General features: G+C 34.0%; 1 protein-coding gene across 1 annotated transcript in view; it reads left to right on the top strand.

Moving 5' to 3' along the window:
• COG5 (component of oligomeric golgi complex 5) overlaps positions 1-27,761 on the top strand; it is a 272,865-nt gene that overhangs the window by 106,613 nt on the left and 138,491 nt on the right. Inside the window, 1 exon segment of the mRNA XM_047754267.1 lies at positions 12,561-12,691. Coding sequence (XP_047610223.1) covers positions 12,561-12,691 — 131 coding nt within the window.

The following is a 27,761-nucleotide window of genomic DNA, read 5'->3' as shown; positions in this document are numbered from 1 at the left end:
CAAATTTCAGCAAATAGGATCTAACAATATATAAAAAGAATAATGCATAATAATTGATTTGCATATATTAAACCATTCTTGTGATCCTGGAATAAATACAACTTTATGGTAAATAATTCTTTTGATGTATTGTTGGATTTAGTCGCTAATGTTTTGTTGAGGATTTTTGCATTTATGTTCATCAGAGATACTTATCTATAATTTTCTTTTGCTTGTAGTGTCTTTGTCCTATTTGTTATGAGGGTGATGGTGGTCTCATAGAATGACTTTGAGAGTGTTCCATCTTCTTCAGATTTTTGTAATGGTTTGAGAAGGATAGGTATTAATTCTTATTTATGTGTTTGATATAATTCCTCAGTGAAGCTATACAATTCTATACTTTTGTTTGCAGGGAGTTTGGGGAGTTTATTTTGCATTTTTTTCTAGTATCTTGAGGCATTAGCTTGCGTTATTGATAGCCTTTTTGTCTAATAACACATTTTTCCCAAGAACACATTTAATGTTATTAAATTCTTCCAACCCCTGCCCCAGTTGAAACCCACAGATTTTGACATTGCTTTTTCATTTTCATTCAGTTCAGTATTTAAAAAAAAATTTTTATTATAGTCAATTTACAATGTTCTGACAATTTTTGCTGTATACAGAGTGACCCGGTTACACCCATATTATACATTCTTTTTCTCATCCTTCATCATGTTCCATCACAAGTGATTAGATATAGTTCCCTATGCTGTACAGCAGGATCTCATTGCTTATTCATTCCAAATGCAGTTATTGCATCTACTAACCCCAAACTCCCAGTCCATCCCACTCCCTCCACCTCTCTCTCCCCCTTGGCAACTACAAGTCTGCTCTCCATGTCCATGAGTTTGTTTCTTTTTTGTAGATAGGTTCACTCGTGGCATATATTAGATTCTACATGTAAGTGATATCATATGGTATTTGTCTTTCTCTTTCTGATTTACTTCACTTAGTATGAGAGTCTCTAGTTCCATCATTGAGGCTGTAAATGGCATTATTTTGTTCTTTTTAATGGCTGATTAGTATTTCATTGTGTATATGTACCACATCTTCTTAATCCATTCATCTGTCAATGAGCATTTAAGTTGTTTCCATGTCTCCACTCTTGATAATCATGCTGCAATGAACATAGGGGTGCATGTATCTTTTTCAATGAAAGTTTTGTCTGGATATATGCCCAAGAGTGGGATTGCTGGATCATATGGTAGTTCTACATTTAGTATTCTGAGGAACCTTCGTACTGTTTTCCATAGTGGTTGCACCAATTTACATTCCTACCAGCAGTATAGGAAGAGTTCCCTTTTCTCCACACCTTCTCCAGCATTTCAGTTCAATATTTTGAAAAAAATTCTCTGAGATCTTTTGTGGTCCATGATTATTTAGAAATGTGATGTTTAACTTTGGAATGTTTGGAAATTTTATATTTTCCTGTTATTGATTCTTAGTTTGATTCTATTATGATTTGAAGAACTTCAGTATGTTTTAAACATAGGAATGTATGATTTCAATTCTTTTAAATTTGTTTTATGACCTAGGACATGCTCTCTTTTGGTTAATGGTCCATGTATAGTTGAACAGAGTGAATATTGTTTTTATTGGGCGGAGTGTTCTGTGGCTGCCACTTAGATTCCCTTGGTTTATAGTGGCGGTTATTTTTTCCATTCCTTGCTGATTTGATCTCATGCTTTTCAGTTGCTGAGAGGAGGGGTATTAGCTCATACTTCTGGTTAAATTGGAAGGTAGGCACTAAATAAAGCACCTGAAATAGCTTTCTGGAGGGGAAAAAAGGTTGGTTTTATATAAATCCATGTTTTAGAACTATAATGTCATATCAACAGCACCATAGTTAGAGAGTTAGGAGAAGAAAAAAACAACTGTGCCCAAAGGAAAAACAGGAACTAGAGAAAATACACTGGCGTGTCATCTTCTTCTTCTTCTTCTTCTTTTTTTTTTTTTTGTTTGGCCCTGGGCAATTTTTTGTGTTTGCTGAAAAAAGAGTAAGACTTAGAAAAGGAAAACTAATCCCCCTTTTTAATAGTAAGGGTTTTCTCCACCCTAATGTGAGAGCCAAGAAAAAAAAGTAAGTCTTTTGATAGTAAATTTTCATGAGGCTATGAGGAGCAAGGAAGGATCAACTTGCCCTGAGAAGTGCTTTGGAATTGAAATAGAAAGATTTCACTCAAAGGAGTTTTCTTTAAGCTTGAGGCTTATTTTGTGCATAGTTTAAGCAGTAGTATCAATTAAGCATTGGTTACTAAAGTCCAAATTTTGATGTTTTGTTTTTGTTTTTATTTTGTATTACTGAACTCCTTAAGATTATCTTTTTTTTTTTTTTGTCTTTTTGCTATTTCTTTGGGCCGCTCTCGCGGCATATGGAGGTTCCCAGGCTAGGGGTCGAATCGGAGCTGTAGCCACCGGCCTACGCCAGAGCCACAGCAACGCGCGATCCGAGCCGCGTCTGCAACCTACACCACAGCTCACGGCAACGCTGGATCGTTAACCCACTGAGCAAGGTCAGGGATCGAACCCGCAACCTCATGGTTCCTAGTGGGATTCGTTAACCACTGCGCCACTCCTAAGATTATCTTTTTTTCAAGGCCCTTCTTTCTTCCCTCCATCAAAAAAAAAAAAAAGATGTTAGTAACTGATATTCCACTTATGAAAACAATATTATTTACATGTTTTGGGTGGTTTATAAAACATTTTGCAAGCATATTATCTCATTTGATCCTGTGAGATCTATAACACATTTTTTTTATTCCTTATTTTTGGAATCTCAGAAAGGTTAAGTGATTTTTCTCAGGTCATAATATTGAGTAGGATAACACTGAAGTATTCTTTTTCTTAATTCAACATTCTTTCTGTAATACCCTGTCTTTGAAAGGATGTACCTGTTTTATCTTAAACTAGAATAGAATTGACTTTAATTAAAGAAAAATTTTATTAATTATACAAGTGCTCCAATGATTATGTATTATTTAATTTTACATAAGGATAAATTTTGAAAATTATTAGAAACTTTTAGTCAATTTTCAGACATTAACTTAATCCTTATATAAACTTGTTTTTAAAAATCCTTTGAGTATTCTTTGATAACTGTAAATTCTTTGTGTTTTTAATGGTAATACTTTTATGTGTTTAATTTATTTCAAATTATTTTTATTCTCTTACGAATTTTATTATTTTTTCATTAGAAAAAATTAGAAAATGTGTGTATAATAGTTGTGAAACTTCTCTTGTAATTCATTTGGTTAAGGAATTATTTTCCTACATAGTTGGAATAAGTATTTTGTATTGTTTAAAATTTCTTTCTGTGATCAGTTTTATATATTCTGAGAAGCTTTTATTAATGATTTTTCCTATTTTGTTTAGTTGTATTTTGATATTTATATATTTAAATCTTACACCTTTTAAACCTATGTTATTTTGTTCTCTATGTAATCATTTTTACTTTTGTGTAAATGCCACCTTACTTTCTAAAATTTTATAATTTCATTTTTTTCATTTTTATTATATATTATTAAAATCATTTTGCAATTGTACATAAACATTTTTCTTGAAAATATTTTTTCTGTAAACCTGTTTTATCATCAGATTCAAGATAACAACTTAAATATGACTAAAGCGTGTCAAATATAAACAAACTTTTGTACCTAGAATAAGGAAATGAAAATCAGTATATGTATGTAATTGTCATTATTGGAGTTTTGTTGGAGGTTTTTTTTCTTTTTATGGCTACACCTGCAGCATATGGAAGTTCTCACATGCCAAATCAGGGCTGCCGCTGCCGGCCTACACCACAGCCAGGGCAACACTGGCTCCGAGCCCCATCTGTGAGATATTGCTGCTTGCAGCAACACTGGATCCTTAACCCACTGAGCAAGACATTCATCTTCATGAAGGCTATGCTGGATTCTTTACCCTCTGAGCCACATTGGGAGCTCTATGCAGTTTTTGACATTTACTTTTTCTCTAAGTTTAATTTTAAGGTTTCCTTAGTGAAACAATTTTTTTTAATGAGGAGGGAAGGTAATTTTTAAAACAATCCTATCTTAGACTTAACCATTTGTCACAAGTATCCTGGGATGATGATGTTGTTGTCTTTGCTGCTATTATGATAATGGTGATGATGATACACCTTCAGTAAGTGGATGCTTAGATTTCATTGTTGATTGAATGAATTATTATTATTATTATTGTTATTATTTTGCTTTTTAGGGCTGCTCCCATGGCATGTGGAAGTTCCCAGGCTAGGGGTCGAATCAGAGCTACAGTTGCTGGCCTCCACCACAGCCACAGCAACGCTAGATCCAAGCCATATCTGTGACCTATACCACAGCTCATGGCCACTGAGCGAGGTCAGTGATCAAACCCCACATCCTCACAGATCCTAGTCGGAATTGTTTCCACTGCTCCACAACAGGCACTCCCTAGACAAATTAATTTTATCAGTGTTATAACCCTGCATCATCCATGCTGATTGGTGTTGTTTTGTGCTTGTTGGTTGTTTTATCTCAATTTAAATTTGTTATTTAGCTCAATATTCTCTAGGAGCTGTGTTCTTTATAAAGCACATGATGTGATAGCAAAGAAGATTGATGTTGCAGGCCAGTTAAAATATAGTCATTGTGATAAGCCCTGATCTTACAGTGCTATTTATTTTTACTTAAACTTTTGTTGAATGGATTCTTCAAATTCAGCTTTCCTTTTTAGATCATTTGTCAGTCTGCCATGCCAGATAAGCCTTTATAAATCACAGCCTTACATTTTGCTATTTGCTTTTGTAAAAAATAGGCTTCAGTCTAAAGTTTCTAAATAATCAGTGCTGTGTAGAAAAATCCGAGGTAGAGCTTTTTTTTAATAAATCGTGTAATTGTATGATAATATTCTGGAAACAGCCTTAGGAAGTAATATATAAATAAGTAACTAAAAATTAACAAATTAACAGACTGGGAAAATATTCATAGCAAATATGTTAGACAAACAGTATTATTGTATAATTAATACAGAGTGATCTAAAAAAGGTAGGGAGTAAAAATTATGTAGATATTCTCAAAAGGAGATGCAGATAGTGATAGTTATTCAGCCTCATTATTTAAAAATTCATGTTAAAAAAATCATGTCAGACTTTCATTAAGAACATACTTCTAGCAGCATATAAAACATTCAGTGCAGTCCTAATATCTAGTTAAGTAACACCTATAGGTTATTGGAAAATGTATAAGGTGTTAAAGCTGTTTTGAACAGTACTTACACAATTGATATCAGTAGGCTTAAAATTGTTACTTCAATCCAGTAATTCTGTTTTATTTCCCAAGGAAGTGTAGTTATAGATATTTTAAATATGTATTGTATTTATGATAATATTTATTCCATTTAGGCAGATGGCTAAGTGATTTTGTTCATTTATTTGATGAAATATTGGGCAACTATCAAAAACTGGTATTTTTAAGTACGATCATGGTATGGGTGAATGCTTATAGCATTAAGTTGCAACATTAAGACACTGTGCTTAGGTAAAATACAAAAAAGTGAACAAAATAACTCATGGGTAGGTTAAAAAGAAGGGCAAGAATTTAAAGTAATAGAGTAGAACTTTACTTTTAAGCTCAAACAAGATTTAAGTATTTTAGGAACATCTGAAGGTTGCTTGAAATTTCTCTGAAGTGCTGATCTGATTTGTGCTCTTTGCAAAGTTGGTATGTAGGAGGGAGTCACTTTCATCAGTAAGTGACTATAGCCAACTGCCCAGTCCTGTATGTCAATTTTTGCTTTTTCTGCTCTTTCTCACATAAACATCTAGGGGGAGGATATATGCTATTTTGAAATTACTTGAGGATTTGAAGATATCATAAATTTCTGAGACATGTCCATGTATATTCCAGTGATCCACTTGACAGTTGTGGCCTCCATGTTGTGGGATTATATAATTTCCCTTATTTGAAATATTTTTCTGGATTTCAGGAACTCTTAGAACATGGTACTTTTAAAAGGAAAAGCCTTTTTTCTGTTACTAGTTAATAATGCTGATATTAAACTCTTTTCAGGAGACAGGCCTACAGTGTCTTCATATTCCATTAATCCCATATAGATTTTGGAACTTTTCATCTCTAGAAGTTCAATTTGTGCCTTACTTTATTACCCATATCTTTACTAACATGTTTAGGTCTTTTCTGTTTTGAACACATGAAATAAAAGTTATAATTAATAACTATAGTAATGCCCTTGTTTATAGTACTTCTAATCTATGCCATTGGTTCATACTTATTTAATATTTAATGGAAAAATAAAAATGCAAAAATATTTCTAACATGTGTAAGCTACAAATACTACCTATCAAGTTTAAATATTAGGATATTGTCAACATGTTGTGTCACATATCTCTATAACTTTTCCTAATGCTGCTAATGTGTGTATGTTCCTTAAATAATATATTAATTAATCTTACATCACTTAATATAATTTACCTCTTGCTGTATGTATTCTAAAACTTGTTCTTCTTCCTTAGTGTTACGTTATTGGGAGATGTCGATATTGATGTGTTTACTGGTCATTGTTAGTTTTCACTCTTCTGTAGTAGCATTTTGAATGAATGTATTTTATTGTTCTCCATTTGATGGTCATTTCAGTCATATACAGCCTTGTTTTGTTTTTAGCATTGCTGTTACGAACATTCTTGTACATGTCTTTGGGTGTACAAATGGAAGAATTTCTTTGAGTTACATGCCTAAGAATGGCATATTTTGGTTATAGTGATATTCATATGGAATTTTATCAGATTATCAAATTGGCTTCCAAAGTGGTTTTATCTCATTTACAATGTTTCTATTTATATACACACATATTATATACACATATATGCACATGCATGCATATACACAAACCAACATTTGTATGTATATATGTATTTACTGTTGCAGTTACCATTGTAGAAAATACCTTTCTACTCAAATATATTCACTTTTTTTTTCTTTTAAAGATTACTTATTTTAGAAACAGTATTAGAGAGTAGAAATTTGTTATTATCTGGCCACCTTATTTTAATTTTTATGTTTTTGTTGACTTCCCGTTTGCTCTAAAAGCTGTGCATGTGTAACATATTAAAATAGTCCTATAAAGTTTATTATTAAAAATAGTGATCCTCTGCCCTTTTCTTCTGCTCACTTTACTTTTCCTCAGTGATAACCATTTTTATCATTTTTTTGCTGATTCTTTTGATATTTACCTCAGATAGCTCTAATTCACCTGCCTGTATTTACACTTCTTAATTTTTAACTTCTTTGGCTCCCCACTTTGAAGCATGATTTAACCACCTTCATTTCTTCCAACTTCCAGCACAATCCCAACTTTACAACTTCATCTCTTTTACCCCAAACAAATAATTCAGTGCTAACGTTATTATGAAAAGTTAATGCATAGCTGAGTCATTTAGAAAAATGTGATTTTCTTTCTTTTAAACAGAAGAGGATAGTAGTAAAGGTAGAGGCAGTAAGGATTTTGAAATCATTAAGGAGGCTTTGTATTGCAAAGGAGGATTTGTGGAAGGAGATAAGAAGAAATCAACAGAAAGCCATAGATTCTGTGAATTGGAGGGTAACATGATGAGAATGTTTATTCTGGTAGCTATGTGTAATAATGACCTGAACATTGAAAGCCTCTTAAAATGACTGGCATGTATTTTAGTTGTAAATAATTTTTATGCCATTGAGGTTTAGTTGAAGACTAAAGAAATAAAAAGAAATGGGAAATTCCAGGAAATAGTGCAATAAATAGTCACTAAGATCAGGTGACTTTCATGGGGCAAAACAAAGCATAAGAAGTTTATTCTAAAATTTTAGTACTTTTAGGCCCGGCCAGTGAAAATGGAAAAATCAGAATTCATTTTTTAGTATCTTAAGTTTCAAAAAGTAGAGTACATTTGACCAAAAATTTTATGTTTATAATACCCATCCTCTTAATAACAAAAAAATTAAACTTTGTTTCCTAAAATTTTCAATTGAATTACAGTTAATTTACTGTATTTCAGGTATACAGCAAAGTAATTCAGTTATCTATATCTATATATCTATATATATATATATATATACACACACACACAGATACATATATTTATACTTTTTCAGATTCTTTTCCATAAGTAATTAAGGATATTGAAAATACTTCCCTGTGCCATATAGTAGAATCTTGTTTGTTTATCAATCTTTTATATAGTAGTGCATATATATAGTATATATGCATATATATAGTAGTGCATATCTGTAGTAGGGTGTAGTAGTGTGATCCTCCATACCATTCTCCATAGTAGCTGCACCAAATTTACATTCCCACCAACAGTGTAGGAGAGTTCCCTTTCTGCACACTCTCTCTAGCATTTATTGTTTGTAGTCTCTTGATGATGGCCATTCTGACTGGTGTGAGGTGATACCTCATTGTAGTTTTGATTTGCATTTCTCTAATAATTAACAATGTTGAGCATCTTTTCATGTGTTTTTTTAGCCATCTCCATGTTGTCTTTGGAGAAATGTCTACTTAGATCTTATGCTCATTTTTTTATTTTTATTTTTTTTTTAGATATTGAACTGCATGAGTTGTTTGTATATTTTGGAGATTAATCCCTTGTGGATTGCTTCATTTGCAGAGATTTTCTTCCATTCTGTGGGTTGTCTTTTCATTTTGCTTTATGATTTCCTTTGCTGTGCAAAAGCTTTTAAGTTTAATTAGGTCCCATTGGTTTATTCTTATTTTTATTTTCATTACTCTGGGAGGTGGATCTGAAAAGTTACTACTGTGGTTTATGTTAAAGTGTTCCACCTATGTTTTCCTCTAAGAGTATCTGGTCTTAGATTTAGGTCTTTTAAACCATTTTGAGTTTATTTTTGTGTGTGGTATTAGAGAGTGTCCTAATTTAAATCTTTTACGTGTAGCTGTCCAGTTTTCCCAGTACCACCTATTGAAGATCATCTTTTCTCCATTGCGTATTCTTGCCTCCTTTGTCATAGATTAATTGACCATAAGTGTGTAGTTTTATTTCTGGACTTTCTTTCCTGTTCCATTTATCTACATGTTTGTGGTTTTTTGCTGGTACCATACTGTTTTGATGACTGAAGCTTTGTAGTATAGTCTGAAGTCAGGGAACCTGATCCTCCAGCTCTGTTTTTCTTTCTCAAGATTGCTTTGGCTATTTGAGTTCTTTTGTGTTTGAATGCAAATTTAAAATTTTTCTATTCTTGTTCTGTGATAAATGCCGTTGTTTTTTTTTTTTTTTTTTTCAGCTGCACCTGCAGCACTTGGAAGTTCTCAGGCCAAGAGTCAAATCTGAGCCACAGCTGCAACCTAATCCACAGATGTGACAATGCCAGATCCTTTACTCACTGTGCCACAGCAGGAACTCCACCATTGGTATTTTGATAGGAATTGCATCAAATCTGTAGATTACCTTGGGTAGTGTGGTCATTTTAACAGTATTGATTCTTCTAATACAAGAACATATGTGTTTGCATCATCCTCAATTTCTTTAATTAGCATATTAAAGTTTTTGGAATAGAGATATTTTGCTTTCTTAGGTGAGTTTATTCCTAAGTATTTTGTTCTTTGTGATGCAATGGTAAGTGAGATTGTTTCCTTAATATTTTCCTGATCTTTTGTTGTTAGTATATGGAAATGAAGTTTCTGTGTATTAATTTTGTATCCTGAAACTTTAACTTTGGTAGTGTCTTTAGGAATTTCTATATATGGAATCATGTCATCAGCAAACATTCAGTTTTTAACTTTTTCCTTTCCAATTTGGATTTATTTTACTTGTTTATGTTCTCTGATTACTGTGGCTGGGACTTCTAAGACTATATTGAATGAAAATTTTACCCATCCTCTTGATAACTTTGCTAGATATTTTGGTTGAATTTCTTTTTCTCTCTTTAATCTATTAGATTAAATTCTCTCATATAAGTAAACAAAGAGATGAACAATATCATTTCTTTTCACAAAAATTACTAGTCTTATAATTTTCTCACTAAAGAGATGATGAGTACATTAAATCCAAATAGATCACTTTAATTTCCTCATACATGTTTTGGTACATGAAATGATTCAACAGGTATTAGTGTTAAGTGGCTAGAAAGATAGTTCTGGCTGTGTACACCACATTTATTGGGGTTTAATTGTTAGAGTATAAGGCTCTCATATTTCAAAATTTGTCATTTTAGCATATTTTGTATATTTTACAACTTCTACATGTTATTAATATATTTTATTAAACTTGCAATACAGAGTTCCCATCGTGGCTCAGCTGAAACAAACCTGACTAGGATCCATGAGGATGCAGGTTTGATCCCTGGCCTCGTTCACCACAGTTGCCATGAGCTGTGGTGTAGGTCGCAGATGTGGCTAGGATCCCGTGTTGCTGTGACTGTGGTGTAGGCCAGTGGCTACAGCTCCAATTCGATCCCTAGCCTGGGAACCTCCATATGCTGCAGGTGCAGTCCTAAAAAGACAAATAAATAAATAAATAAACTTAGAATACTGGTTATTTAGTGCTATCATTGTTCTAACATGGCTAAATTTAGTTCCCTGAAAAACTGAGCCTGATGTGATTTTTACCCTTTTACTGTGCAGAGTGGAAGACTATAGGGGGAATACTATCTGACCTCTAAATACAAAGCTTTCTTCTCTCTGAGACTTGTGGGATTGGCTTGGGGTGATCTAGTGAGAAGACTGAAGTTGGATAGACCTGAATTTAAATTCTGCTTTAGTGGTTACTAGCCAAGGTGATTTTGTTCATAATATGGTAGTATTTCTAGCAAGGTTGTTGAGACTATTACCTATAATATAAAATTAATAAATACACATGTCTAATTTAGTGCCTTCCACATATCAGGTCTCCAGAAATTGTAGTTACTGTAATTGAAATCATCATCATCTTTTTGTTGGTGGCACTAGTCCCCTCGATGTGCTTCACAAAAATTAGATGTAAAGAGGAGTTCCCACTTGGGTGCAGTGGTACCGGCAGGTGTCTCTGGAGTACTGGGATGCAGGTTCCATCCCTGGCCGGCACAGTAGGTTAAAGGAATTGGTGTTGCCACAGCTGCCAGAGTGGATCACAGCTGCGGCTCAGATTTGATCCCTGGCCTGGGAATACCACATGCTGCGGGACGGCCAAAACAGAAAAAAAAAGAATAGGTATAAAAAGACATGGCACACTGATAGCTATTGTGTGTGACAGAAAAACAGGAGAGGAATCCCTCCATTCTCCTGAGTGGGTGGGTAGTATTACTTCATTTTACCCCCTTCCTCCCCTCTGCTCCTTTTTTGCCTGTATCTCTTTTATTTAAATGCAGGTTTTGGGGGAATTCGCATTGTGGTTCAGCATTTAAAAAATGCTCAGTTAGCAATAACCACTATTAGGTGCCCTTTATGTTGTTTCCTTTTGTCCTCTTATGTAAAACTATACTGTTTAATCAGCAAATATTTGAGTGCCATTAAGTGATTAGTTAACACTGTACTAGATGCTTTAATGTAGTTTCACCTAGGCAGTACGTTGTGATTCAGCTGAAGAAAAATCCAGTAATATCTAAGTGCTAGAAATGTATTTTTTATAAGACTTAAAGTTAAAACATTAGTTCTAATTAGAGAATATAGTGAAAAACACATTTGACATTCAGTTGAGTAACTGGAAAACAGTCATCTTTTATCTAAATCTGTTTTATTTTTTGAAAGTAAATTATCTTGTTGAGATAGAAAATATGACATTTAAAGCTCTAAGATGCATAGTGAAACCTTGATCATTATTTGTAGCATTTTAGTTACCTTAGTTATGTCTTAAGATTAAGCCAAAAAGTAAAAAAAAAAAAAATTAAAATTAACTTCTAAAAATTTAAATGTGCAGAGACAACTGTTGTTAACTTCTTGGTAAATATCTTTATCTTCTTGGTAAATATCTTGCTCTGCATATATAATTCTATAAATAGAGTTTATAATTTGATAAATTGTATAATTGTGTTAATAGAATTAACAGTTTATAGAATTATAAACTGCATATAATTATATATAATTATATAGAGTTAATTTGTCTGTGTAATTTTCTTTGGAAAATTCTTCAGTGTAAATAACTATGTTTTATCTGTATGATAACGTAAACTGTCAGTATGTTAAAGTTTTTTCATTATTAATTATTCTCCAAGCTATGGATATTTGTTTAAAACTGTCTTGCAACTTGATAAATTTCTAAGACCATCAGGGTATTTATTTATGTTAAAGTAAATTTGGCACACTTTTTTTGTAAGCTGTTGATGTTACTTTGAGTTTATAATAGTCATGATTTTTTCTTGCTTTACCAGTTCTATCATATTTGGAAAATTTTCCTCCAGAGTAAAATTACTTATTAAGTAGTTATTTTTAAGTAGAAAATCTTTTAGATTTTGAAAGAGAACAGTGTTCAACAGCAAATCTATAATCTTTCAAAGAAGTTGAATGTGATGCTTTGATACCTTGATATTTATTCTATACTGAAATATTTAAATGTTTGTGTTTTTTTTTCCCAATAGATTATCTTTCTCAAGGAATAGATCTTTCTGGAATAGAAGTAATAGAAAATGATCTACTTTTTATTGCAAGAGCTCGACTCGAAGTGGAAAATCAAGCTAAGCGCCTATTGGAGCAGGGTGTGGAAACTCAGGTAATAAAAACAATGCCACCTTTTTAATGTGAAAAGTGTGTCATTATCTAGATGAATATTTGATTTTGTACTTAAAAGATTAATATATTTCCTTATTTTATCACTGAGGAACTCTTATCTACAGTTTAGCTGGAGATAGGTCATAAAAGTAAGTACAAGAAAATTTAAAAATATATACATATTTATTTTGCCAAAAATAGATTCTGGGAGTTTCTGTTGTGGCACAGTGGAAATGAATCTGACTAGGAACCATAAGGTTGCAGGTTTGATCCCTGGCCTCGCTCAGTGGGTTAAGAATCTGGCATTGCCGTGAGCTGTGGTGTAGGTCACAGATGTGGCTCGGATCCCACATTGCTGTGGCTGTGGTGTAGGCCAGCAGCTACAGCTCCAATTTGACCCCTAGCTTGGGAACTTCCATATGCCATGGGTGTGCCCTAAAAATACGATAGATAGATAGATAAAATAAAAATAGATTCTAAGATTTCTAATGTATGATGTATATATGAAATTTATTTTTAAAAATTTATGTGTAGATAGGTAATTCATAGATGTTAAGTATGCATCTTTTGTCCAAATCAGTGGTACTCATTGAAGGTTTTCAGCAACTCCGTAAGGATGGTATTATTGCTGTTGCCATTTTACAAATGGGAAAGCTGAACACTTAAATAATTGGTCAAAGATCACACATTCAGTAAATGGTATAATTTAGCACACATTAAGCACTGTAATCCCAGAATTTGGCACCCTTAATCACCGTGCAGAATTTTTTTTTTACTTAACTTGAGATTTCTTCTAAGGTTTTGTTTTCCTGGATGCTTAATTTTCTGGATTAGAAAAAACCTAAAGGTATTGATGTAGTAGAATTAAACAGAAATCTCCGTTCTTCTGCATTTGTATTGCACCCAGATATTTTCTCCACTTTTATTGGGCTCAAATACAGGTTATTAATATCTGTTTATAAATTCATTTTCTTTAAACCAGGAATTTAATTTTGTGCACTTGTATTTGACAAAAGTAGTTTTATAAATACTCAATTCTTAATCTCTAAATCAGGAAGGTACTTATTTGACTTCTGATTCTTAAATGTTGCAATTAAAAATAATGCAATGTCATTTACTGCTTTAAATGAACTTTTAAAGTTGATTATCATATATATAATCAAAAGTGAACAAATAGTGCTGTGTGAACACACCTATGAAATCAAAACTAGGTCAGGAAATGGGACATTACTAGCACTTCTGGCATCTCTTTCTTCACTCCCTCTCACAATCACTGCTCTCTACTTTCCCAAAGGTAGCTTTCATTCTAACACTGGAGTTTAGTTCCATGGGCTGCCAATTATGTTTTAAATCTAGATCTTCACTATGAAGATAAAATGCTTATACTATTAAAAAATAAGATACTTGTCTACATCAAATAAAAGAAGATACTTTATTCTCAAAGAAATATCCAAGCAATTGCAAGTCACCTTTGAATTAAGAAAATTGGTATCAACCCAGCTCATTTAGTTGTAAGAAAGGAATCAATTAACATTTCAGAACGTACAGTATTGCAAGATTTTTGTATTCATCTATATGTTGGTATTATCACTACATCAGGGATTTAAACCTTTATTTATATATATGCTTTTTAAAATTCTTTACCTGTGAAGTTTTTATTGCTATGTATTATGTACATGTATGCATATATCTTTAATTTGTGCAGTTCTTAATATTTTACTGTATTTTAGATTCCCGGGAATAAAAAATGGTCAGAAGGAAAGAGTATCCCAGTTTGTAGAATTAAAAAATGCTACTTTTAATAGAGATGGGGGATTTTAACCAAAAGAAATAGTTACTTTTAAAGGCTTATTTTTTTATTGTATTTTTATTTCTGTAAAGTGGGAAAATATTGTCTGGGATACTTGTTCCTAAGCAAGTCAAATATGTCAAATATTGTCAAATATGACTGCTTCAGTTTTTAAAATTAAACTAAAATTAAACTGATAAACTTTTAGATATTTTAAATATTGATAGAGTTGTTAGATATTCAGACTGTGAAAAGTTATACAAAAGATTATATGAATCTGTGACTATTGTTGTTTAGCAAGTGGCCTGTATCTAATCAATGAGATTAAGTTATAAAGAAGAAAAATTTTTAAATACTGTGTGTCTACATGTGTAGATGTGGAATGACCTGAGTGAGACCAGGGAGCTATAATTCTGTTGTATGTTTCAGTGTAGTTTAGAGGAAGGATAGATTCCACTCAGTGGATGGAAAATAATAAGACCGTATGTATTAAATTATCATAGTTTATTGACATTAGCCATTAATATTTTCTAATTCATTTGTCTTATTAAAGTCCATAGGTACAAAATAACTTTCTTAATATAATTTGGCTTCCTACGTAATTTTCCGAAAGGGAGAAAATGTACTGACTTGCCAGTTTTAGCATTCTGGTTCATTTCACAGTTTTTACGTTATTTCTCCTGTGTAAATTTTTATAACATCATTATTTCCACATTTAGTCGTGTATGTCTATCTCCCTCAGACCTGGGTTCTCTGGGTTATTTTCACAAATAAAAGTCAGGTTTCTGGCTTTGCAGAGCTGAGAAGATTAAACCCTTATCAATAGTGATGTCCCTGAGATAATGTTCTTGGGAAGCAAGATGTCTTCCCGAATGGAAAGAGCCTGTGTTTTGGAGGCTCTTTCCTTTTCCTCTTAGAAGGCAACAAGATAGAGGTGTCATCCAGTGGTGTCAGCAGGCAGTTTAGGAATTAAGGCGAAAACTAAGCTTTAGTGAATGCCCGTTCTCTGCCAGGATTTCACTTAGTTATTTCACTTAGTTGTTATTCTCAATCACAGTTAACAAATACGTGAGGAAGATATAATTATCCACTTGTTATAGTTAAGGAAACAAAGGCCTGGGAAGAGTAAGAAATCAACTGAATAGTACTTAGCCAGCAAGTGGTAGAGTCATGATTTCCTCTGTTCTTCAACAGGACAAAGCAGTTTATTCTAATTTTGTTAAATAAATACATTTTAAGTCTGGAGTGTCTGATTTCCTACATTCTTCAATAGGACAAAGCAGTGTATTCTAATTTTGTTAAATAAACACATTTTAAATCATTTGCAATTTGTGTAACAATTTATATTGAAAAAGATTTTATAGTGTAAAGATTTCTTTGGGAAGTCTCTATATGATGAATAATCTAAACCAGTTTTTCAGTATTCCTCAGAATTTTTGTGCTTCTCTGGCCATCTTTATGTTTGTTTGTTTCTTTTTCTAAAGTGACTGCTTTAGACCCTGCACTTTCCATCAATCTTCCCCCCTCACCCCATGCACCAGTGAGGGCAGATGCCTTAATTTCATGGAGGTACCTCTTATACCACCTCTATTCTGGATCCCATTTTCTTAGGAAACCTTATCTTGTTTATATTCCTGTCTCTCATATCTTCATCATCTCTCTTTTACTCTTCTCATCAGCATTTAAATATACATCTTTTATGCCACTCTCCCCTGTGTTTTGTTTTTCAGTCTCACAAGCTTTCTTTTAGTTTTTCACTTGCCAATGTTTCATCCTCTGTTAGGGCTTTCATGTCCTTTTTATACTTTCTCCACTTCCCATTATAACAGATGCTGCAGCTTTTATCTATTAGATTCTCAAAATATTCTTCCATTTACAAAAAATCATTGAAATTGTTAAATATTATTATTAATCTGACCAGCATCCATGAGGCCTCACTCAGTGAGTTAAGAATCTGGCGTTGACATGAGCTGTGGTATAGGTTGCAGATGCCACTTGGATCTGGTGTTGCTGTGGCTGTGGCACAGGTCAGTGGCTACAGTTCCAATTTGACCCCTAGCCTGGGAACCTCCATATGTGTGGGTGCAGCCCTAAAAAACCAAACAAAATCAATTTCCGACGTTAACTCACCTTCTCAAAAATGTTAGTGATCTTCTTTTATTATGTAGTTAGTGGCCATCATTTTCAGTATCAATTAATTATGAAACTTAAATTTACTAAAAGAAAATTAGAGTAATTGGTAGCATTCTTTTTTCAAAACCAGCATTTTAAAAATAAATGCAGGTAAATTGTTTTTGATCATTACTCTTTTCCCTAATTACCTAAATGTGCTATATTCATTTTGTAAGTTTTAATAGGTTTATAGTATTAGAAAATCTCCACTACAGTATTATAAAATTTTTGTCTTGGTAGCCATAAACTAAAAAAATTATTTAGATACTAAGGAACCGTTGTTTCTTCCTACATTGGAAAACTATAAACTTCCGATTTCACAAAACCGTATTATTTCTGTATGGAAAAGGTTTGTATTGATACCATTGCCATTTCCTTACAAAAAGCTCAGTAGGATTGATGACCTAGAGTACATCTTCTGGTGAAGCATGCCGTTATCACTACGTTAGAAAAATCTTCGATTCGACTCAACTCGCAGTCTTTATCACAAACATGGGGCTAGGTATGGAAACCATCTGCATCTCTTCCTTGACTCCTATTTATTTCTTTCTCTCTTTTTTGCTGATCCTGAGAATATTTGATTGAAAGAAGCCAAAGAAAGAGAGTAATCTTAAGGTATTTTCAGGATTGCAGCAAACTCCATTACCTTAAACTCTGACTAGCTTTCAAAAATAGGTGATAGAGATTTTGATTTGGATGAGTTCCTGCATCACCATAGATACCAGGCCCCCACAGTGAAAGGATGACATTTTAATTAGAAAAATGGCTTTAACTTGTGAATTACAGGCTTTTCCAGTAAACAAATCCAGGACTTTCTGGAGGTTCTAGGATGGAGGAAGATGATGTGCTCACTTGTCTTTAAAAGTCATCAAGAAGAGGATCTTTCAGCTCCATGCTGGGCTGTAATCTCCCCTGTGGAATTGTTGCTAGTCCTGGGAGGTAAACATCCACAAGCATACCTTTTTCCTGAGTCAGAAAGCCTCTGTGCTCAGGTCCACAGAGTACTGGTGCTTATCAGTTGTCAGCTAAAGTACTATGACAGCATGATCTAGACAGAGTCTCTCTCTCTAAGATGACAGTATAGAATTAAAGTTCACTAAATGAATGTCTGTGTAGCATGCAGTAAGTGATTTTGATGTTTTGAACTCTTTTTACTTTCGTAGTTAAAAATTCTGAATTGTTTCCAGCACAGGAAGGGTACCAATTCAGATGTGTTGTATGGAAGATTTATGAGAGTTAAGCATATTCTTAAGCTCCAAAAAGAGCTTTCTGGCAAAGTTGAACCCATTGATTCCTTTTGTCATTAATTATCATAGTTCAGCATGCAACAAGTCTCTTGTGGTCCTTTTTTCCTCTATGTGCCTAACAAATAGCAGCAGTAGACTTAGCATCAGTTGATTTATCAAGCTGCATATCTACTGTAAGAGGTCTAGCTTTCCTATTGTTAGCTGCTAGTTTTCCCGCTGGTCTCATGAATTCTAGAACAGATCTTATTGTTTGAATCTACAGAAACTCCTTTTGTATATTTGGTCCCAATGGTTTTGCCATTTACTAAATATGTTTCAATAATTTTTCAACTCTGGTAGGAGGTATTTTTCTAAACACACATTAAACAGTTTGAGAAGATGGGTGAGATGGGTGAAGGGGGCCAAAAACAAACTTCCAATTATAGAATAAGTAAGTCATGAGGGTATAATGTACAGCATGGTAACTATAGTTAATAAGTCTTCATTCTGTATTTGAAAGCTGCTAAGAGAGCAGATCTTAAAAGTTCTCATTACAAGAAAAAAATTTTCTATTAACTAGACCTAAATTGTGGCAATCACTTTGCAATATATACAAATATCAAATTATTATGTTATACACCTGAAACTAATATAATGTTGTTTGTCAGTTATACCTCAGTTTTTAAAACATAAATGTGATTATAGTGAGGGCTCTTCAATTTACACAGATCTTTATTTTATTTTCTTTATTTTACTTAGCCTCAGTAGATAATTTGCCACCCCCTCCTCTCATCTGTTTGCTCCTATCACTGCTAGCTTTCCTTAGATTTTTACCTGATCATCTGAATGTTTTCCGTAAAGCTTAATGAGTCTTTTACTTATTTAGCGTGTGCTCACCATTTTATCCTTAAATTTGAGTGGAAATTAACCTGAACTCTTATTTAAACTCTAAATCAAGCGTTGGCAAAACTACAGTCTATGGACTGTTTTTGTATGGCCCACATGCCAAGAATTGTTTTTACATTTTTAAATGGTTGGGGAAAAAAAAAGAACAACATACAACAGAGACCATATGTGGCCTCCAAAGTCTAAAAATATTTACTGTCTCGCCCTTTAAGGACATTAAAAAATGTGCTGTTCCCTGCTTTAAATCATCATGTTTTCTTCATGATGAGTGCTTTAATGTTTTCGTTCATCTTTTTCTTCCTCCCAGCACTGTTTCCTCATTTTCAGTATTTCAGTTATCATATGGTATTTCTCTTTGTTTTTATTTTATGCTAAATATGAAGTATTAATGTTTTTCTCATTTCTAAATTATGTGGTCATGTTATTTTCTTACTCTTTGATATTGTTTCTTGTCATGAACAACCCACAGTAACATTGGTTGCTTTTTTATTTTATTGCTTTCTTTCAGTATAGATTCATCTCTTTAACTGTGTCTGCTTTCAGCCTTAAGGTCTTTTGATATTATTGCTTTACATAGTTTTTCAGTTCATTGAATGGCATTTCATCTTCATCCTGTCCTATGAATGATTTTTTCAATAAATAACTAAATTTTCATTGTATTTCATATAGAATCCTATCACTACTCTCTGGTTAAATATCAGTAAATATTCTTTAATTTTGTGTACTTGTTTTCCATTTCTCAAAAATTATGAGTTTTTCAAAACCTTTCTTTAATGATCTGTAATGACCTACATGGGAAAAGAATCTGAAAAAGAATAGATACATGAATAACTGATTCCCTTTGCTGTACACCTGAAACTAACACAACATTGTAAGTCAACTATACTCCAATAAATTTTTTAAAGCCTCTTCATTATATTATTTTACTCAATTTAAACAATCTTATGCTAGCTTTTTATTAGAATAGTAAAAACTAAAAATTTTATTTGATAATTCAGAAAAAAATGAAGAACCAGGCAACCACTTTGCATCACTGTAGATTAATTTGCATTTTCCATAGTATTATGTAATTGGAGTCATACAGTGTGTTCTTTCCTGTGTCTGGCTCTATCCATTCAACATAATTATTTTGAGATTGAATCGCATTGTGTGCTTTGGTAGTTTGGTCGTAATTAGCGTTCCATTTTTTTGAACTACATTTATCTGTTCAGTTATTAACAAGCACTTGGGTTATTTCCAGTTGGGGGCTACTGCAAATAAAGCAGCCAGTTACATGTGTTTGTGTCCACAGGTTTCTTTTTTCTTGAGTAAATACCTAAGGCAAAGAGTGGTTGAGTTTTTGCGAAGAATGGTATGTTTACTTTTTATAGCGACTGCTAGTTTTCCAAAGAGGTTCTGTCATTTCATGTTCCCACATCAGTAGATTGGAGTTTTGGTTCCTCCAGATCCTCACCATAATCTGATCTTGGCAGTCTTTTTTTTTTTTTTTTTTTGGCCACACTCAGGGCATGTGGAAGTTCCCAGGCCAAGAATCAAACCCATGCCATAATTGCAGCCTGCACCACAGCTGCAGCAACACTGGATCCTTAACCCACTGTGCCATATTGAAATTTCCTTGGCAGTCTTTTAAATTTAAGCCATTTTAATGGGGATATAGTAGATTCTTAGTGTAGTTTTAATTTATCTTTTCTTAATTGCTATGTGACAAACTTTATAAATGCCTAATAGTAAAAGGTCTTAGCTAACATTTAAAGACTTGATGTTGGGAATTCCCTGGTGGTTAGGACTTGACACTTTCACCGCTGTGATCTGGGACCTGAGATCCCACATCAAGCTGTTGCACTCTGGGCCAAACACACACACACAACACACACACAGACTTTACTGTCTTCTTATTGGTCTATAAGAATTCTTCATGTATTCTGGGTACAAGTATTTTGTCATACATGTGAATTATAAATATTTTCTCCCATTCTGTGGCTTGCCTTTTTCTCTTTTAGCATTATTATGGATGTGTGATTTACATACCATAACATTTGTGCATTTAAGCATGTAGTTTGATGAGTTTTACTAAATTTATACAGTTGTGCAGCCATCTCACAACCTAGATTTTTTTTTTTTTTTAATCTGTCACCACAAAACAATTCCCTCTTGACTCTTTGCCGTCAGTTCCTCCTCCCACCCCCAGACGCAGGCAATCACTGATTTGCTTTCTGTCTCTCTAGAGTTGGCATTTACTAAAAATGTTATATAAATGGCATCATACCGCAGATAGTCTTAAATATCCAGCTTCTTTTATTTAACACAGTGTCTTCTTTAGGTTCATCTGTGTTGTTGCATGTATAATAAGTAGGCACTTTTACTGCAGAGTAAGTTCCAATCTATAGATCTGCACACTTTGTTTATATATTGATAGGTTGATGGACATTCAGTTGTTTACAGTTTTGGACTATTATTAAGGATAATGTTGCATGTTTTTTTTAATACCCCTTTACATAGAAAAGCCATATTTTTTAGTTTTGGTAAAGGTTAGTTCATCCATGTATTCATCTGCATGTTAAATAAGAAAATTTTGCCTACCCTACAATTGGGAAGCTTTCCTCCTGTGTTTTCTTTCAGAAGTTTATATTTTTATGTTTTAAGTTTAATTTCTATGTGCAGTGTAAGGTTCGTTTTTTTCCTCATAGACATATTCAGTTGTTTGAGCACCTTTGTTGAAAAAGACTATTTTTTCTCTCTTGAATTACTTCATTGTGAATTGCATATATTTTGGCACCTTGAGAATATTTAATTGCCTGTCAGTCTTTCACCTAATGGCTTTAACATCTGTGGATGATTTTTGCCTAAATCTTTTTTTTTCCAACAAAGACTGTGAAAGAGTAACATTTTCTATTTTTATTATTACTCTGTATTTGTTAGCTGTGATTCTTTGTAAAGAATAATTTTCACTCACTAATTATGGCTACTTGGTTACCCTGAACTGCAGTTCCTTTTTAAAATGATGGATAAATATTTAAATTTTGCATTTTCATTACCAATTTATGGAGTAATGAGTTATTTATATAATGAATCACCTCCATTGGTAGGAAATGAGGCACAATTGTGTTCTCTTTTGGTTTTCATTAATTTTTTTAAAGTCTTATTATGGATTCACATTTTTGAATATTATGTTTTAATCAGTTTGGTGTTGGATGGGACTACTAGAGCCATAACAACAAGCTAGACCAACGGTGACTAAAGCAGATAGGGGTTTGTCTGGATGTGGGTGGTGTTAACATTGGTTCACCAGCATGCAGGCCTTTCTGTTCTGCCTTCCTTAGTATCCCCTTGCTTGTCACATCATGGTCACAAGATGGTCACACCATAGGCATTATGTCCATGTCCAAGGTATGGAAATGGGGCAGTTGCAGCTGCCAGCCAAAAGGCATTGTTACAAAATCCTTTTTCAGAACTCACCCAGCAGACCAGATATGGGTCTTGCATTGGCCAGATGAGGGTCTCCTGGTCACCTTGCTTTTAGGAGGACTGTGAAAGCAAGTATCTAGCAAAGAGGAACACACCTGTCAGCATGGCTTAAACTACTCATGAGCCATTGCTACCCTGCACTGTACATCGCCACCCCTGGGGAAAACTGGGTTTTTACTAATAAGAAAGAGGAAATGAATTTTAGGGAATAACTAACAACGCCTGCCATGCATGTCTTTGGTAAAGCACAGAATGACTAGAGTTATTATGTTGTATTGCTTTATTTAAAAGTAAGCCGTAGGAGTTCCCCTTGTGGTTCAGTGGATTAAAGACCCAATGTAGTGTCCATGAGGATATGAGTTTGATCCCTGGCCTCAGTCAGTGGGTTAAGGATCCAGCATTCTGCAAGCTGTGGTGTAATTTGCAGATGTGCCTTGGATCCGGTGTTGCTGTGGCTGTGGTGTACGCCTACAGCTGAGGCTCCAGTTTGACCTCTAACCTGGGAACCTCCATAGGCTGCAGGTGTAGCCCTAAAAAGAAACAAAAAAGGGGAGTTCCCATTGCGGCTCAGTGGTTAAGGAATCCGACTAGGAACCATGAGGTTGTGGGTTCGATCCCTGGCCTTGCTCAGTGGGTCAGGGATCCGGCGTCGCCATGAGCTGTGGTGTAGGTTACAGATGTGGCTTGGATCCTGAGTTGCTGTGGCTGTGGTGTAGGTCGGTGGCTAAAGCTCTGATTAGACCCCTAGCCTGGGAACCTCCATATGCTGCAAGTGTGGCCCTAGGAAAAACAAAAAAAAAAAGAAAAAAAAAAGCTGCATATATACATTTAAGTTAAAAATTTATATTAAAAGAGTAAGATTTGGGGGCTTGCCACATTAATGTCTCATTATAACTTATGTTTTCCTATAACTTTCATTTTATTATTGGGCACAATTTTAGTGTTCTTGAAATAGCTGCTATTACCTAATACAATGAGAATATTATTCTAAGTATTGACATCATTTAAAAACTTTTTACTTAATGCTAAACTATAAATTCATAAAGACTGCATTCTTCAGGTTCATTTTATAAAGAAATACGGACGTTACAACTACAGATGTGATAAATTCATTGAGTAATAAAAAAATAAGAAATGCGGATGTTAAAAGAACTTTCTTCTCTATGTTGATCATCTCTCTACCTTCTCTGTTTCTTAAGCTCCCTGTTACCCTCCTTTTCTGCAGTACCTTACACTTCCAGTCCATGTTCACTTTCATTCTTTTCTCTTCTTTTTCTTTGTACTCTTATTTGCCCCATGCCTTTTTATAGCTCTTCATTTTTTCTGTTTCTTTTCAAAAAGGGCTATAATAGAGTTGATTTCTGGTTGATATGATCATGTTGCACTATTAAATGTTCTTCTTAGTCTCTTAATTTCATTTGGGTTATGCGCTGTTGACTGCTGATTGTTAACAGGTTCTGAAATAATCCTATTAGGTTAGCTGAGACGTACATATCAAGCATTAGTGGGCTGTGTGCTACTGAATCAGAAAAGCCACTGGTAAGCTCTGGATCACAACCGAGGTAGCTAATATAATTCTTCCTTTTAAATTGTGTTATTTAATGTGATTCTCTCTTCCTTTAGTCCTTGTAATCTCCCATGGGGCTCCATTAAGCTTTCATTGTTTCAGACATGTCATAGCTTCAAAAAAAGTGTCAAGTGTGTGTATCATGTTACAGCACACAGATATTATAAATTGCCATTAATGTTTTGGCCTTTTATATTGTTATTGTGTATAAATGGTTGTGAATTTAATAGCACCACTCTCAAAAATAAAATATTTGAATATTAGAACTCCCAGTTATCGTGCATGATTTAGGTGATAGGCTTTTTATTGTCTTACATTTACCTAAAAACCACCCAGTTTTATTAAATACATAGTCTACTGAGGGAATGGTTTAAAGAATTACCTGATTTGTGATAAAAATTCCTAGGTCTGTATCCTTTACATGGTATCAAAAGTAAAATAAGAAGCTATGTTTTTTTCCAGCAGTAGGGATCGTCTATATAGCGAAAGATACCTGTTCTTTGAATTTTTGCTTGAAGTGACTTTGCATCTTGCTTACTATATAACCTTTGTGTTTTTCAGGAAGCCATTAGGTCACGTCCCTCTCTCTTCCTCCCCACCTTTCTCTGTCTTGAAACCTCAGTAATAACCAAAACAAAATAGCAGCAGCAAAATTTATATTCTTTATTTGTCCTTTTCCTTTTGTTAGCTCATTGTATTCTTTTATATACAAAAGCTAAAGAAAAAGAATGTACCTGCTGAAGAATTATTTCATTAGGGGAAAGGTAAAATGCGATTGTTAGTCTTGGCGATACAAGAGTTATTTGGTCCTTGAAGAGTGCATCCCTGGTCTTGAACATTTATGTGATTTTTGCTTCTAATTAAATAAAATTCTGTCACCTTTTCCATTTCTAATTTAAATTTCATGACGCTTTTAAAATTCTATCAGACTTTTGATTTAATACTGTATTTATGCTCACAGAGGTCATCTCATTAACTATAGCTTAGTTAATGCTAGAATATTGCTTGCTATTTTATGGAACAATCTTTACAAGAGTCTTGCTATATCTCTGTTCCGTTAGCTCAGCGCCAGCTGTTGCTTTGGTTACAGTGTTCCTGTTTTGGCAAGCTTTTAGGGATCCTAAACAACCAGGCTTCTTTTTTGACTATATTCTTAAGGGATTTTATTTTCCTCCCATGTAATGCTAAAGAGATGTTGAAAAAGAAAGGAAAAAATTACATCATATGTATTTGTTTCCAAAGCTGAAGGAATAATTTTAGTTTAATAAAGAAAATGGTTGTGCCATCTCCTGAAATGTTTTTGAAGAGGTAGAAGTCTATCTTGACCTACTTATGAAATTAGCCTTTTACTCTATTACATGTTTTTCATTTAATCTTATATTACAGTTTATGAAGTTGGGAAATTTCCTATAAGATTAAGTGATTTATTGAAGGTCACAGTGACAATTTGTAGAAAATTATTCTTAGAATATTGACTCTCATTTAAAGAGAAGACATCATCTAGAAGACATCACTACTTTTTCAGTAGAAGTTTATCTCTTTCTAGAAAGCACGGTATTTTTCAAATGTATCTATTCTGTTTTGAGATCTCTTACAAATACCTGCAAAACTGATATAATCTGGAAAGGTAGAGTCAAATGGTGACAGGATGATCTGTTTCAGAGTATGGATTAGGGGATGATAGGGCCAAGGCCTAGAGTCAGCCTGCCACTTAGCAGCTGTGGGTCTACCCTTTTGATATCTTAGTTTCCTAACTGTAAAATGAGCATCATAATAGTTATTCCAATATAACTATTGCAACACAGTTCCAATACACAGTTATGTTGTGTTGACAAAATAAAATCATTGGTTATAAGGCCATTTTAATCATTACTGTCTGGGGAGAAAGCGTTTCCATATAGTACACTGTTTCCACAGTTGAGAGTGGGCAGTGCAATGAATGTGGCCCTCCCAAGATTCACAGAGTGCCAGGAATGGATGAGCCTGTTTTTTTTTTTGTAAAGGAGGGGAGGCTGGGTAGGTGGTGTAAGGAAACAGAGAAGTCCTAGAGCTGACCCTGAAGCATTGAGAAAAGAGGCCCAGAAAGCAGGCAGTTCCAAGTTGAGTAGCTGATTAAATTATTCACAGTGTATTTGTCAGGATTATCTGTGGAATGATAAAGAGGATCCTATTAAGCACAATTTGTGATTTTTCTGATTTAAACCGTGCAAAAGTTGTGATTTGCAGGAGAGAATGGGGAGCCAGGTAAGTGAGGCAAGGAGTTGATTAAGTGTCTACTGCTGAGTTAAAACCATCAAACTTCCCAGAGAACACAGGGACCCTGAGTACTAGGAAAGAGTTTTTTCCTGGGCACTTTTCAGGGAGACTTATCTTGTGTGCAAGCAAGATTGGCTGGCCTATTTGTACAGAAAGATAAAATAAGTACTGACCTCCCAACAATGACCTGTAGATTGCTAGCATTCATGCTGAGGTTTTATCAGTTTGCATTAATATTCAAAATAAGAACCAGGTGACTTATTCTGAGAATCACCCCCTATTTTTCTTATTTAAGTAGCCTATATTGGTAGTTCCCATTGTGGTTCAGCAGTAAAATACCCAGCTAGTATCTCTGAGGATGCCTGTTCCATCCCTGTCCTTACTCAGTGGGTTAAGGATCTGGTGTTGCCTTGAGCTGCGGTATAGGTTGCAGATGCAGCTTGGATCTGGAGTGCTGTGGCTCTTGCTGGCAGCTGCAGCTCTGATTTTACCCCTAGCCTGGGAATTTACATACGTCATGGGTGTGGCCCTAAAAAAGCAAAGTAAATAAATAAATAACCATTCTTTCATCAAGTAATGATAGTGGATAGTTTTCTTAAATGTCCTTACTAAGCAAAGTAGTAGCATTCATTGGTCATTCTCCTACTTACTTTTAAACTTTATTTTTCTGTTTAAAGAAAACCACACTTTTCTTAATTGGTACTTACAATTATTTGCAAATAATAATTGTTATTTAGGAAAAGCATGAACTTTTTTTAAATTTATTTTTTATTGTTATTTCCCCCCAACACACTTTTTTTTTTCACTGTACAGCATGGGAACCCAGTTACACATACATGTATACATAATTTTTTCTCCCATTGTCATGCTATGTTGTATCTAGGCATAGTTCTCAGTGTACACTGCAGGATCTCATTGTTAATTCATTCCAAAAGCGATAGTTTACATCCGTTAACCTCAAGCTCCCAATCCCTCCCATTCCCTCCCCCTCCCTCCAGGGAAACCACAAGTCTATTCTCCAAGTCCATGATTTTCTTTTCTGTGGAAAGGTTCATTTGTGCCATATATTAGATTCCAGATATAAGTGATATCATATGGTATTTGTCTTTCTCTTTCTGACTTACTTCACCCAGTATGAGAGTCTCTAGTTCCATCCATGTTGCTGCAAATGGCATTGTTTTGTTCTTTTTTATGGCTGAGTAGTACTCCATTGTGTATATACACCACATCTTCCTAATCCAATCATCAGTTAACGGACATTTGGGTTGTTTCCATGTCTTGGCTATTGTGAATAGAGCTGAAATGAACATGTGGGTACATGTGTCTTTTTTAAGGAAAGTTTTGTCCAGATATATGCCCAAGAGTGGGATTGCTGGATCATATGGTAGTTGTATGCATAGATTTCTAAGGTACTTCCATACTGTTCTCCATAGCAGTTGTATCAGCTTACATTCCCATCAACAGTGCAGGATGCAGGAGGGTTCCCTTTTCTCCACACCCCCTCTAGCACTTGTTATTTGTGGACTTATTAATGATGGCCATTCTGACTGGTGAGAGGTGGTATCTCATGGTAGTTTTGATTTACATTTCTCTAATAATCAGAGATGTTGAACATTTTTTCATGTGCTTGTTGGCCATCTGTATATCTTCCTTGGAGAAACCTCTATTCAGGTCTTTTGCCCATTTTTCA

Source organism: Phacochoerus africanus, chromosome 11, assembly GCF_016906955.1.
Source record: "Phacochoerus africanus isolate WHEZ1 chromosome 11, ROS_Pafr_v1, whole genome shotgun sequence".
In the NCBI taxonomy this organism is placed as follows: Eukaryota; Metazoa; Chordata; class Mammalia; order Artiodactyla; family Suidae; genus Phacochoerus; species Phacochoerus africanus.
The sequence above is the reverse complement of the archived record's forward strand: the minus strand, read 5'-3'. Positions and strand labels throughout refer to the sequence as shown.